At 53.4% G+C, this 15,163-nt stretch overlaps 3 protein-coding genes across 3 annotated transcripts; all 3 read left to right on the forward strand.

Moving 5' to 3' along the window:
• Positions 1–1,726: 1,726 nt before the first annotated feature.
• On the forward strand, positions 1,727–6,536 carry KVR01_009893 (uncharacterized protein). The gene is made up of 3 exons (XM_044794471.1): positions 1,727–3,253; positions 3,311–5,323; positions 5,392–6,536. Exons 1-3 carry the CDS (start codon positions 2,608–2,610, stop codon positions 6,318–6,320), a joined length of 3,588 nt encoding a protein of 1,195 aa, XP_044641141.1. The 5' UTR covers positions 1,727–2,607; the 3' UTR covers positions 6,321–6,536.
• A 1,566-nt stretch (positions 6,537–8,102) lies between these two features.
• KVR01_009842 (uncharacterized protein) lies at positions 8,103–10,265 on the forward strand (the record flags this gene model as incomplete). Its single annotated transcript, XM_044792841.1, has 1 exon — positions 8,103–10,265. The coding sequence occupies one exon, from the start codon at positions 8,103–8,105 to the stop codon at positions 10,263–10,265; it is 2,163 nt and encodes a 720-aa protein (XP_044641090.1).
• A 677-nt stretch (positions 10,266–10,942) lies between these two features.
• Positions 10,943–11,580, forward strand: KVR01_009738 (type 1 protein phosphatase-activating protein YPI1; the record flags this gene model as incomplete). The annotated part of the gene is made up of 2 exons (XM_044789852.1): positions 10,943–11,180; positions 11,276–11,580. 2 exons carry the CDS (start codon positions 10,943–10,945, stop codon positions 11,578–11,580), a joined length of 543 nt encoding a protein of 180 aa, XP_044640986.1.
• Between the last annotated feature and the right edge of the window lie 3,583 nt (positions 11,581–15,163).

Raw genomic sequence — 15,163 nt, forward strand, 5'->3', positions numbered from 1 at the left:
CTTTTATTTTTATTTTAATCTTTTATTTAATAGTTATTAATATAAATTAAGGAGTTTTAAGGTTTAAATTTTTATTAAATATATTTAGGTTTATTATTTACCTAATTACTAATAAACTATTTTTAAGGCAGCTATTTATTAAATAGCTAATAATAGCTAAAAATTTTAATTAATAAATATTTAATTAAATAATTATTTTATAATATAAATATTTATAACTTTTATATTAATAATATAATTTTATAATTATATAAAATTAAAAAAAAATTTTTAAAATTTAAAAGTATATTTATAATATTATTATAATTAAATATTTTAATCTTTTATTAATATTTTTTATAATTTTTAATTATAAAGTTAAAATTTTTAATTTATAAGCTAATTAGCTTTAATAAAAATGTTTTTAATTTAATAATTATATTTAAATAATTTTTATATTTTTTTAATTAAATTTTAAATAAATTAATATAATTTAATAAAAGGCCTTAAATTCTTTAATTTTTATTTTTTTCTTTAATATAATAATTTGTTTTTAAGTTATATAATAAAAATAATATTAGCTTTTAGGTTATAAATTTTAATAAATAAAATTAGAGCTAATTTATTTAAATATATTTATATTAAAAATTAATTAAATAATTTTAAAATACTTAATATTATTATTATTATTATTTGCTAAAACCCTGCCTTATTAGTAAAAGGTTTTATTATTAGCATCTTTTAAAGCCTCCTTTTTTATTATTAAATATATTTTTTTATTATTAATTTTAATAATATTTTTATATCTTTTAAATTATTTAATTTACTATAATAGCCTTATTTTAAATAATTTTTAAAGGTATTTATAAGCATTTTTAAGTAATTTGTTAAATTTTAATTATTTTAATAATTAGCTTTTAAATATATAATTATTTAAATAATATAATATTTTTATTAATAAACTATATAATTTAACTTTTAAGTAAATTTTATATAATAAATATTAAATAGTTTAAATTTAATAAATTAATTAAAATATATTATTTATAATATTAATTAGGCTAATATTATTTTATATTAGGGCAAATAAATTATATATATTTTTATAAGCTAAGCTTAAATTAATTATATAAAATTAATATAATATTACTTTTATTTAATTAGGTAATAAAAACAACTTATTGCTAGCATTAATAAGGTTAATATAGGTGTTTTAATAAAAATATTGGGTTTTCTATTCTACTAGTAAAGTTTTGGTTTAGCCGAGGAATAGAGGGCATTTTATAGGGGGGGGGCCAACTCTCATTTTTCCGAGACAGCTGCCCTTAACATGTCGAGCCCGTATGGTAAACAGCCAGCCACTTGGACGGGGACAGCAGAGTCGAGAGGAAGGGAGGATGTTGTGCCCATCTCCACTGCACGCCAGGAGAGGCTCGTGAAGTAAAATAATGCAATTTCGACGCAGGAACTTGTTGTGAACGATAAATATGCACCAGACACATGCATCTCATTAAACACGCCCTAGTTGGGTGGAGGGGTTGTAGTACTGCAGCAGAGTCCCTGGCCCTGGCATTTGACAACCCGGCGATCTGGGGCCCATCCAGACATGGCTAGCGCACATTGGGGATCTGCAGGCTTACCGAACAAGGGAGCATGGGGGTGGCTGCGCTACTACAGTACAGGGCAGCTCGGCATTTCGGTACGAGACCCTTTGTTTCAAGGCAGGTACCACGTAGTCCGTACCACTGGCCACTGGCCACTGGCCATGCCTCTGGCGCCTGCCAGTAATAGCACTCCAACGACACTCCAGCCTTAGCGTTGCTGGCTGTCTGTCTGGCTTGCCTCGTTTGTCTCCTGCAACCCATCCCAACGTCGACGACCACAGGTCAGGTCTCTGGACCAGTGCGAAGCAAGCCAGGCTGGCTGTACATGAAAACACACACACACACACATTCACACGCACATCCTCGTCACTCGTTTAAGCGCCGTCCTCGAGACGGACCACGACGCAGGGCTGGCTTCGGGCCTGGCGTTCTCTGCCCCCGTCTTCAGCGCCCTCGGCTCCCAAGCCCCCCTGAACGGACCGAGATATATCTGTGCCCAGCAACTGCACAGCAACAACTGTCGTTGACGCCCTGGCTTGTTCTCCTTCGCTTCGCTTTCGCTTCGCTTTGTCTGCCTCGCTCTGCTCTGCTCTGCTCCGCCCCGGGTCCTGTTCCTGCTCCTCCTCCTGCTCCTGCTCATACATGACCTCTCTCTCTCACACACAAACGCACACACGCACACGCACGACCCCGTTCCTTTGCCGCCGTCCCGATCGGCCCGTCCCACTTGGAGGGCTGTACTGTGTGTGCTGTACGGAGTAGTGGGCTCTTCGCGTCTCAACTCGAGTGCCGTGTCACCCACGCCGGGTCCTTGTGACAGGCCGATCATCTGCGACGTCATTCTGGTAACTTGCTTGTGGCCGCCGACACATTGGAAGCTGCTACCCACCGCACTTCGGCAGCTTGGCTCTCTAGATGCTCGTCGGGCCTGTCTTGCTCGTTCAAAACCCAGCCAGTGCCATGCCAAGCCTCACAAGATACCCCCTTTCACCACGTCCGCCCCCTCGCTCTCACCAACTCGAACATGGCGCCCTGGCCCTCCCGACTCAACGACCCTCTCCCGCTTCCGCCCTCGCGGGAGCCTCCCCTGCCTCCCCTGCCTCGCCCGGAACAAGACGATGTCCGCAAGCAGCTATCTAGACCTCCGGCTCGTAGGCCCGTCCCAGGACCATCACGACCCAGCGACCCAAACCTCGTGGATGCTTCGCAGGTCCCCCCAGATCTGATACCCACCCTTCCTGCTGACCATCGCGCCGCCCCCAACCCAAGGCCATCGAGCCATGGCCGCTCCATGAGCCATCCCTTCCCGTCTTTGTTTTCCTCCAGGAGGAAAATGGCCTCAAAGAACCCGGTCCCCGACGATTTCGACTCGGACTCGGACTCTGATGCCGAGATGCTGGGTTTGGGACCTGGCTCCAAGCAGAAAAGGCCTGCGCAGCCTGCGGGGCCGTCAAAGGTAAATGGTAGGCCCACCAGCGATAAGGATTTCGCATCGGGTTACTGTATGACATGTGGTGCCATGTCGAGATGGCCTAAGGGGCTCAAGGTCTTCAAGTGCACCCTTTGCATGACCATCAACGACCTCTTCGATATTAACAGTGTGGTCGACGCGAACAACCATGCCCCAGGCTACAGACGCGCGTCCGAGGACGCCACTCCCAGCTTGAAGTGTGAGTGCATACTCCGTGACTTAAATGGCTTCAATGGCTCTAAAACATGGCTCCTAGCGCCAATATCACTTGAAGGCACAAAGCGACTCGTGAGGGACTGCCTCAAAAACTACTTGGTTGTGGCGCTGGCAGCTCGGCGCACGTCGGCAGACTCCAGAGATGGCAGCCGCCCTTTGGAAATGTACAGAACTTTCAGAGCCGCGGACAAAATCGATGCGCCAGTCGTTGGGCGTCAAAATTTTGGCAGGGACGAGGTGATTGCGCCAAAGGCTGGCGTATCGGATCCAGCTCATGGGAGTGCTGAGGACCGAAGTGCCCACGTGAATTTCTCTCGACCGGCGATGTTTTCGCAAAGGTCCTACTCTTCATCATACCCAGAGACGAGACCGGAGTTGGGGGATCTCGGGAGGCTTTCGATCGAGCAGAATGGCAGATGTGCGGATCCGGACGGGAAGCGGCTCTTCAGGCCCCTGGAGGACTATCTCGTCAGCTGTTTCTCGCCACCTCTGACCTGCATCAACTCGTCCTTTATGCTGCGGCAGCCGCGCAATTTCAACCGCCGGGCTCCGCAGCCGTCTAGAAGACGACCCTCGGAGCCCCCGAAGGAAGTTCCACCACAGGAGCATTCTATAACCGAACTTGACGCCAAACTGTTGATGGTCGGGGATTTTGCCGAGAATGGCTCGTGGTGGACTGGCCGCAAGGAGAAAGCGGCCCCCAACAGGACACCCTCATATCGAAGTGACGAAGACTCGACTGTTACAAGCAGGAGCCCGAACATCGACTGGGGAGAGGTGGACAATTGGTACCACAGCATTATAAACGCTGGGGAGCGTTGGGCAGATGTTTACGACGGCCTCGCGCAGACTTTTGTGTTTGATGAACCCACAGAGCCGGAACTGAAGCAGATCGAGGAAACCATTCTTGAAGCACAGGAGCATCTGCGAAAGACACTCCTCAAAGTCACGGAGAACATCCTTAAAAGACCCGGAAGACCGCTCAATAGCCCTGAAGACCTGCGCTTCCTGCTCATCATAGCGTTCAACCCACTCCTGCATGCATCCTTCCATAACTTCACAGGGCGCCTATCACATACGCACAATCGCCAAATCAATGGCCCATACACATCTGGGCCGTTGCGCGGTTCAGGGCCTGTCTCTGGGCAGCATTCGCCCATCATCAAACGCATACTTGGTCTCGTATCTAACACACCGGCTGACTGCCACAATCACCTCGTCTCTTGGTTTGCGAGGCTGCCGGAGCCACGCTTCGTGCAGTTGAAGGACTTTGCTGGGGGATTCCTGGCTTACAGGCTAATCCGACAGAATGAGAAGAAGCACGAGGTCAAAGTGGACGTGACGGCCGGCCTGATTCCGAACATGTCTGCTGGACGGTCCCCAGCTACCCTTCATGCTGCCGTTGGACAGCCACGCCCGTCCAGATCGAAGAAGCCTAAGGAGCAACCCAAGATCGTGTACCATGACGACTGGCAAACCAAGGCTGCTGCTCGTTTCATTGGTCTTCTCTTTGCCGCAAACAACAACGCACATCACAGAAGGCATATCGCAGGAACCCCGTCTTCACAAGAGGAAGTCTTGAACAGCACGAGCGTTAAGGACCAAGTCCAAGCCAGGGGCCAGATCGTGCCTACGAGTGATTTCTACATCACCTTGCTCGACGACTCGGATCTTGTCGCGGACTTCGAGGCCTGGGAGCGCAAAAGGAGCAAGTTCTCGTTCTGCCAATTCCCCTTCCTTCTCAGCATTGGCGCCAAGATACAAATATTGGAGCATGACGCCAAACGACAAATGCATAACAAAGCGCGAGACGCCTTCTTTGATAGCATATTAAGTCGGAGAAACGTCGAACAGTACTTGACGCTAAACGTGAGACGCGATTGTCTTGTCGACGACAGCCTGACTGGCGTAAGCGAAGTTATTGGCGGCGGCGGTGAAGATATCAAGAAGGGTCTCCGTATCGTATTTGAGGGCGAAGAAGGAGTCGACGCGGGAGGTTTGAAAAAGGAGTGGTTTCTGCTGCTTGTCAGGGAAGTCTTCAACCCAGATCATGGTATGCTGCTCAAAGTCCTTTTTTTTTTTGTTGGATGCTCCGACGAGCCACATTAACAAGCGGCACAGGGATGTTCGTCTACGACGAAGACTCGCAGTATTGCTACTTCAACCCTAACTCATTCGAGACGTCAGACCAGTTCTTCCTTGTGGGTGTGGTCTTTGGCCTCGCAATCTACAACTCAACCATTCTCGATGTAGCATTCCCACCATTTGCTTTCCGCAAGCTCTTGACTGCTGCTCCACCGCCCTCACCAGGTCTTTCGACCCAGCCGAGGCCGGCTATGGCATATACCCTGGACGACCTTGCAGAGTTCCGCCCGCGTCTTGCAAAGGGACTGCGTCAACTGCTCGATTTCGATGGCGACGTCGAACCTACGTTCTGCCTTGACTTTGTCATTGACGTGCACAAGTACGGCTACACCGAGCGAGTATCCCTCTGCCCCGGTGGAGCCAACCGGCCAGTCAACAATGCCAATCGCCGTGAGTATGTTGACTTGTATGTCAAGTACCTTCTCGACGCCGCTGTGACCCGTCAGTTTGAGCCTTTCAAGCGTGGTTTTTTCACAGTCTGCGGTGGCAACGCACTTTCCCTCTTTCGGCCAGAGGAGATCGAACTACTGGTCCGCGGCTCTGACGAGCCATTGGATATCACGTCCCTTCGTGTATCGGCGGAGTATGAAAACTGGGGAAACAAAACTGGCAGCCCGGACCAGACGGAGCCAACGCTCAGGTGGTTCTGGGAGTCGTTCGAGCGCGCATCTCCCAGGGACCAGAGGAGGCTGCTGGCATTCATCACCGGTAGCGACCGCATCCCAGCGATGGGCGCTGCATCGCTGACCATTAGAATCTCATGCCTTGGGGATGACAGTGGCAGATACCCAACCGCCAGAACCTGTTTTAATGCGCTGCAGCTATGGAGGTATAATTCTAGGGAGAGGCTGGAGAAGCTGTTGTGGGACTCTGTGCATGAGAGCGAGGGTTTTGGCCTGAAGTAATGCCGGGCACATACGCATCGGAATTGGCGTTTTTCATACGACTTTCTTGGATCACAGGAGATGGGGACTGGCCCTGACAAGTGCCATGGTACTGGGTTCATAATGCATTATTGGGCGAACACTTTTTGGGTATGAGTTGTCCTCGAGTCAAACGGAAACGGACACAAAACAGGCGAGATAGACAGAACTGCTGCAATGCCTAGAATCAGATTCACATCCAATTGTCTGCCTCCATGCCATAGTCGTTATCCCAGATGCGATTGCATGTTTTTTTTAATGAAAACAGCAGGCCCTGGATTTGTCACAATGTGACTGTTGAGATACAGTCGAGTTGAAAGCTGGTTGCATTAGAATAAAAAGAAGCCCCCTTGAGGGTGGGCTTTCTAAGCGCTCAGACCAGGATTCTGGAAATATTCAGTCCGAGACAGGATACAGTAGTGGATGCGTCTCCTTCTAGGAACGGGGAGCGATGCATATGTGCATGGAGAGCCATTATTGATTCCAGCGCGTAGGCGTGCGCTTAACTACACGACAACTATTGTATCATGGACCACCCAATTCTCCTCGCCGTTTTTGGGGCCCAAATACAGCCAGCGCAGCCCTTTAATTCTCCGCCTTGAGCGCATCGGCCTCCTGTCTTGCCCTCTCCAGTAACCTCTTCTCTGACAGGATCTTTTCGCGGTACCTCTTCTGCACCAACTTGTCGTGCACGGCGCGCTCCTGCAGCTCCAGCAGCCTCGCCATCTCCTCCATGTCCTCAAGCGTCGGCTCCACCTGCGTCGCGCCCGTCTTGTCGAGGAACTGCTTCAGTATCTCCCCCGGGTGCACGTTTTTCATGTTGATCGTGACCACCGTCTCCCCCTCGGCGGGGGGCGGCGCCCTCGCGGTGCCCTTGGACGAGCTGGCGATGGTCTTCCACGCGTCTGTGATTGCCACTGCGCTCTTCGGTGCCTGCCCCGTGGGCCCTTCTATCTGTGCTGGCTGTTGTGGCACCTCGCCGCCGCTCATGTAGACGCTCAGCGTCGCCGGGCCGGTTTGGTCGTGCGTCCGGTTCACGATCATCGGTACCTGTGGGTTGTGGTACTTTAACCGCGGCAGGTTTTCCTTCCAGAATTTGCGGGGGCCCGTGTGCCCGTCCTTTATGCCGTGTGCGAACTCCATGTGTATCTTGGTCACGTTCGAGGGAAGTATCGCTGCTCCCGGCCCATTCCTCACGCTGACAAGCTGCAGGTCGCATGGCGATTAGTACCACAGGGCAACCGTTTACGGTCTGAGAGCTGGTGACGTGGTCGTCTGGGAGCTATTTACCTGCTGTTGGAGGTGTCAGTCTGTATGATCGGCTGCAAGAGCTCGGCATGCGACAGGGCTTACAGATTTCAGCTTGTTCATTCGCATCCCTATTCTCGACATTTTGGGCGGGGCGGGGCCGAGCCTGTCTGAGGCTCAGAGGGCACAGTAGAAGCGATTGGTATTGGGGCGCCGCCGTGTGACTGCGTTCGTCGTCGCCGCCGTCATGTGTCAACCTCTTCGGCCTGGTCGTCGATGGCGAAATTTCATGTCGTCGAATGCGACCAGGGCCCAATTGAATACGTCGTGCCGCCGCGGCAGCGCACCCCGGTCGGAGGCTTATCTTGCGGCAGGCATGTCTTATCGCAGCCCAGGGGCCCAGAAAAAGTCTCCCAGGCCTGCATTACCACTTAAATTATTTCGCCGTGTCCAGGATCGGGTAAACCGTATCTATTCCACTCCTTGCGCCGGTGCGGACGGTGATGTGTTGACGCAATGAAAACCGGAGCCAAGCAGATCTCGTGCTCGCGACTGCTCCGAGGCTTTGTCAACATCGACCACGGTGGCTCAGCAGGCTCTACTCTACCACTATACCTTTGTCCGGCCGCGGCTAGGTGCCAAACCTTGGATAGGTCGGGCCATGCGACAACAACAACAGGTGCCCGAGGGCAGCGACTCCAGCCACTGCGCCAGACCAGAAGGCTGCACTTGACCAGTCGGCCAACCACGGATGACGGACCCCGTCATGTCACTCCAGTCCGAACACTGCCAGTGCAGTGTGCTGGCTGCGGTGCTCTCTCACAGACGGCCGTCCCAGACCAGCCGGGATATTTCAACATAGATAGGAGGGCCGTCAGGACTTACTTGGGCCTCGTGAAGGACGAGCAGCGTCCAAGCAGCGAAGATGCGGTCCTCCAAGACGCACTGCAGAACCGTGGTGAACTACTGGAGCAACTCGGCCTCGCGAATGTCTCACTGCCACAGCGTCCTCGGCCTGAGAGCAGCGAGGCGCCTGAAGTGCCCTTCTGTGACCGCTGCCACAACCTCATCCATCACCACACCGGAACCCCCATCTACCACCCCACCATGGAGGCTATCCGCGAGACCATCCAGGAGTCACCGTATAAGTACAACCATGTCTACCACGTTCTTGACGCCGCCGACTTCCCCATGTCGCTCCTACCTCAGATCCACCAGCTGCTCGACCTGATGCCGCTGCGCACCAAGAACCGTCGCTCGCAACCCGGCAAGTTCTTCAAGGGCAAGAAGACGGAGATGAGCTTCATCATAACCAGGTCCGACCTCTTGGCGCCCAAGAAGGAGCAGGTGGACAGGCTCATGCCAACCCTGGTCGAAATCCTGCGACAGGCGCTGCCGCGTGCCTCGAGGCATGTGAGGCTGGGCAACGTGAGGTGCGTGAGTGCCAAGCGGAGCTGGTGGACCAAGGAGATCAAGGAGGACATCTGGAAGCGAGGAGGTGCCGGGTGGATGGTGGGGAAGGTCAACGTCGGCAAGAGCCAGCTGTTCGATGCCGTTTTCCCAAAAGGCCGCATGGACTGGAAACAATCTAAGCACGACATCTCCGTGGCTGTACAACCTCGGGACGAGAACGCTCCTGCACCAGCAATCGATCCCGAGCAAGACGTCAAGAAAGCTGTGCTACCAGAGCTACCGGACATTGACGAACTTGGCGATGATTCTTTGCTGCCACCGCCACAGGAAGAGACGAATTTCCCTCGGATGCCGGTCGTTTCAGCGTTGCCGGGGACCACCGCGTCTCCTATTCGGGTCCCCTTCGGCGGGGGGAAGGGCGAGCTCATCGACCTGCCTGGGCTCGAGCGCAGCGAACTGGAGAACTGGGTCAGAGAAGAGCACCGGCCCTCGCTTGTCATGAAGGCGCGTGCAAGCCCCGAGCAGCATGTCGTCAAGCCCGGACAGTCGCTTCTAATTGGCGGTTTCATCAGGATCACACCTCGCACTCCGGACCTCATCTTCCTTGCCTATGCGTTTACACCAATAGAACCACACCTGACGGCAACGGAAAAAGCAATCGAGATACAAAAGCAGACGTCCGGTATCAATGCTACCAACATATCTGTCCCAGGAACTGGGGAGAAAATCAGGCACGCCGGGTCGTTCAAATTGCAGTGGGACGTCACCAAGAAACGCGCTGGCCCGATCACAAGGAAAGACGCTGTTGGACTCAAGGTTGACCGTCTCCCATATCGTGTGCTATCGCTTGACATACTCATCGAGGGGTGTGGCTGGGTCGAGATCACTGCACAGGTCCGGGCTAAGCACCTGTTCTCCCCTCCACCCTCTACGACCTCCAAGTCGTCTTCCAAGAAGTCCATAATGGTGGGCGGGGAAGAAATCCTGCAGGAACTGGACTTGTCGGAGCCATGTGTGGAAGAGGAGAAGCCTCGGAACGCAGAATCGGGAGAGTCGGAGCCCAACTGGCCGGTTGTGGATGTCTTTTCTCCAGAGGGACGCTACATCGGATGCCGACCACCCCTGAATTCGTGGCTGTATAACAAGGTCCGCAAGACTGCCGAGACCAGTAAGAAACGGCCGCGGAAGAGCATGACTGGAGCAAAGAGAAGGGGTAAGGACATGGGAAAAGCCAGCTCTGCTGAGGGCTCTGCTGTGGCATTCTAGGCTCAAAAGCAAAGAGGTGATGGCGAATTTATGAAAATCCGATATAGCGTGCCAATATACCACTCTCCGATGTAAAGAAATACAAGAAAGAACCAAGCCTGGCAATTCTGCTAGCGCGCTGAGACAATATATGTGACTCGCCACTGAGTCGCCAGCACTCTAGCAATGACGAGCCTCACAGTCTCACTCAGCAAGCCAAGTGAGGTCCCGGGAGCTACCCCACTAGCCCAGGGACCTGGTAGCTGCCGGCCCTAGAGAGGGCGGGATGACAGGGCGGGGAGTTTAGAAAACGTCCGAGCGGCCTGGTATCACCCCTCACTGGTGAGTGGTTGACAAAGCGGCGCAGACCACACCCAAAACCAATGGGCCGGTCACACGACGTAATTAGGACGAACCACTCCGAAAAAGCTGCCCGCCTCTGCAACTGTCACCACAACCACCTACGGATTACGGACGACCCACAACGCCAGCCCCTGACCTAAGCCAAAGAAAAAGCCAGGAACACCTTGGTCGGAACTCGACGCATACGTAGTACCCCCGCCAAACCACTCGACTGGTGTTCGGGCGGACGGACGAGGCGCAGAACCAGCCCACCCACCACCAGACCGAACTGCCCGCGCCTGCCGCGCTGAACGTATCAGCCAGCAAGATCGTACTTCTTTCCCTCGCAGTTCGCCATGGCCCAGGGCACATCAGATCAACAGTCCTCGGGCGGCGGGGGCGGGGTGGGCGCCGGCGCACCTTCACAGGCGATGAGGGCCGCGGGGCCGGGCACAACGGCACAGACCCAGACGCAACAACAAACACAGTCACCAATCCTACGGTTGCGCGGCGCGCAGAGGGATCGGGGCCCCCGGGTCCAGTGGGCGGAGAGCGTGGTGGACAACGAGGGCATGGGGAAGAAGTCCTCAAAGGGTGAGAGGAGGAACAACTCCCCCCCCTCCCGGGCGTCCTCTCCTTACATACGGGGAGACTCTTTTGCTTTGCCTGACTGCTGACGGGCGAGACAGTATGCTGCATCTACCACGCGCCCAAGGCGGTCGACGAGTCTAGCGATGAGTCCTCCTCCGACTCTTCCAGCTCGTCATCATCCGACGAAGACTCCGATTCGGGCGAGGGGCCCTCGCGCCGCGCAGACGGGGACCAGGTGGGCAAAGACTGCGGTCACAGCCACAGCCACAAGCACGGTCGCGGCCGTCGGAAGGGCGACGAGGGGCGGAGGAAGAGGAAGCCCAGCCCGAATGCCTACGAGAAGGTGCCGAAGCCGAAGCCCAAGGATGGGCCCGGGGGCTCGGGCCCTGTCGGGACCGGCTGAGCTTGAAAAGGGAGGAGGTTTGGGGGGTGGTTGGTGTGCATACCGGGTCATGATCGGGGATCACGGCCTGGTTAGGAATGAAGGGGCCTGTGAGGACGATGATGATACCCACGATTTAGACGCATAACTCGGGCAGTCTGGGGTCCTCCGACCAAAGCCCAGATGACTAGAAGCTCTTGAGTCACGACCAGTCTGCTGACAGACTCGTGGATCAAAGGGAGTCACCCAGGTCATCCTCAACGTGTGAGCCAGACGGGCAAAGGTCCTGAATAATCTCAAGCCTGCTCACACCCCGGAGTATGAGGTACATGCGGCGACAAAGTGTCACGGCGATCACGTATGACTTGGCACTAAGCGAAATCTCCGTGAACAATATGCCCCGCCTCCCACTCTCGTCACTGAGCTTTATCACAGGCACGTGAACACCATGACCTGCGCTATCGACAAATGTGGTAATTAGCACGAGACGCAGTCGATCTGTACCAGGTCTTGCTCCCCACTGATACGATTCGAGAGAGGTAGAGTCAAAACAAGCAGCGATCAAACAAGCTTTGATTCGGATCTCCGCTGGAGAAGAAGAGCAGCAACAACCCCAACTTGCCTCTTGGCATCCCACGACAAGTAGAGACAAGACTCGCCTCTCCCACGTGGGCGGCGGGCATGAGTCACGCGTCGCGTCTGTCAGAACGGCAGAACCCAGCTGGCTTCATTGATACTGTAAAGGTTACTCAAGCCCGAGACTGAGTCCAACCCCTGACCCTGCGCCGGCCTCGACGATGATATAAATACGTCCCCGTGGGCGCACACGCCTGCTGGCGGTGACCCGACAGCCCGGTCTAGTGCCTTGAACCTGGACGGCTGTAGAAAGAGACAGAAGATAGAGAGATGACAACAAGACGGTCTAGATCAGTCCGCCGTCCACACTTCCCCACGGGTGCAGTATTTATAGCTGTACCCCCCTGGCGCCCTCCAGTAGAAAGGGGGTAGGGTCCGCCCCAGGATAATTGCTGAACAATTTCTGCGAACGGCAGCAGCCGAGCCACCGGCAGTTAATTATGTTGTACTGATGATTGCGCAGCCTTGGGGGTTTTGGTTAGGAGTGACGGGTGTGGGGAAATCGTCGCGGATGGTACGTATGTAAATAGGCAGGGAAAACACGTCCTCGGGCGCTGGTTCGTGGCGTCGGCTTGCAACCAACAAGTTCCCCATGGCGGTCTGGTGCTGCGTAACACGTGCAGCCAATTTCGCACCAAACAGGGAGAAGGAAAAGGGTGGCAACAGAAACATATGTGTGAGCTTGCAGCTTGACCGAGCCTAGCAACAGCCGGAGGCGGGACCCGGGAAGGCAAGCAAGCACCTGCTCACTTGCGAAGAAGGGAAAGGAAACAAAACAAAATTGTTGGAGAGGGCCCAGGGGTCGGGCAGCGTCGCATCGGTGCGAGTATTAAACTTTCCGGCGTCCCCTTGCGAGGTCGCATATGAGCCTCATGCAGTACGATGCGGGCCCTCAGCCTCGCGCAAAGGCTAAATGGTGACAAGGGGGAAGAAAAATTTCTTCTCGGCCTATAGCATCCGGGATATATTGGCAGAACAGGACAGAAGGAGAAGTCCCGTGATACAGCATAAGCCGGCGTGGCAACTTACATGAGCTTCGCCAGTCACCCATTCACCTTGTGAGCAGCTGAAACTGTGAAACCGACAGCGGGAAGCCGCGGCCAGAGGTTGTGGCACCGGAAGAGCTCGCCCGCGCACGCAACTCGCCTGGTCAAACGAGGATGCTGCATTAGAGGCTTCTGCGATCCGGAACCCGGATCTACGTGCCGCGTTGTCTTGGGGGTGGTCATGGACATTGTACCTAGGGGCCCAGCTAGGCCAGCTAGGTATGTGCGAAGAAATGCTGCCGCGTGTTGTCTTGGGCCGTGGTGTGTGGTGCGGCAGTGCGGGTGGCTTGCCGACGGAACGTGATTCTGTGGTGACTATCACACTTGCAGGTTTTTCCAGGGCAAGTTTAGCCAGAAGACGCGTTATTAGCATTTTCAATGCCATATACGCGCTTGCAGTGTCTGGCTTCTTTTGCGTTTGAGCGCGTGGGCCAAGGCAGCGCCAAGCGACAAGGCTGAACTTAGAACTGTAGAGCGAACGTCAGATATAGTCTTATGCAACGTAGTGAGGCCGGGAAAACGAGATAGACGGTAGACCAGAATAAGCCCTTATCCGGATGCAGGCGTCCTTGGGGTGAGTAGGGGTTGGACCTGCAGGGCGTGGCTTGTCCGCCGCGTCCCCCCCCTTGGCACGAGAGCCGCATTTGCACACAGACGTTTTCCCTCTCCGGGTCTGTGCCTTTTTCTCGGCTTGCTAACCCGGAGAATAACAGGAACACGACCCAGATTGGCTGGCCTGGGGGCAAGGGTCGGCGGTTTTCAACCTTTGTGCAAAAGGCAAGCCAGGATTGGGGAGGAATGCTGCCCCTCCCGTATTCATGTGGTGTGCTGTGGTAATGAGACCAGATGAGAAGTGGCGGGCAGTTGGTACCAAAATAGAAGCGCAGAGGAAGGCCACGATGGATGGATGGAGCGACTGTCTGGTTCGCGAAGTGCGGTTGACGGGTATGAGATCAGCATCTGGCACCTGCGCCCACAGCCGTGGTTTATCCCCTTCTTTTTGCCCCTGAACTAGCGCGGAGGTTGACGCGGTGTCGGGAGATGGGCTCCGGGGACATGGGTGGGGGGTGGATCGGAGGGGGGGGGCGCAAGAGAAGCAATCTGATGATCTGAACTGGACAAGCTCGCGCAAGGTGTGCTGGCAGCCTGGCAGCCTGGCAGCCTGGCACAGCGTTCCATCGGAGGTTGAAAGGCATGTTGCGTGCAGATGAAACGAGACGAATCGTACCGCAGCAAAGACAGCAGAGCAGAGTAAGAGAAGCTGTCATGTAACGGCAGCGTGCCGTGGTGGGTGGATATCACGATGGCCGTCGTGACGGCACGGATATCACACTTGACTCTGCCCTGACAGCCCTGACAGCCCTGACAGCCCTGACAGCCGTGGCTGACGAGAGGATGGCAGGATGGATGATTAGCATGTGAGTCTCGTGGCCTGCCACTCAACACATGCAGACAGACAGTGACACAATGGCTTGCCCGAGGCTCGGCTTTGTGCTCGGGATGGCTGGGATGGCTTGGTGGCTCTGGTCAGGACTTCTTTGTTTGTGCTGCATTTCACTTGAATCTCACCGCGATCGGCAGCGCGGGCTGCCCTTCTGGGCCTTCTGGGGCGGCGGTTGCCAACCTGGGCAGCCTGCGGCGCATGTTGGGCCCACCATCACATTCTCTCACTTGCCATTCCTGGAGCCCTGCAGGAGCAGGTGCTGGGATGGATCGACGATCCAGGGCGTGCATGCTAATTGGGGCAGTACACAGTACTCCGTGGTCTACTCCGTGGTCTACTCCGTACATGTGGTCCAAGTTGGCAGGTCGGGCTGGTCGGCCAGATTTGTGGGCACCCGAAACACGGCCCAGCACCAAAACATGCAGAGGAAGAATGTCGCCCGGCCAGCAGGGACACGGTGGACTGGGCGCCTCGTGTC

This window comes from Diaporthe batatas (genome assembly GCF_019321695.1).
Source record: "Diaporthe batatas strain CRI 302-4 chromosome Unknown Contig00012, whole genome shotgun sequence".
Lineage (NCBI taxonomy): Eukaryota > Fungi > Ascomycota > Sordariomycetes > Diaporthales > Diaporthaceae > Diaporthe > Diaporthe batatas.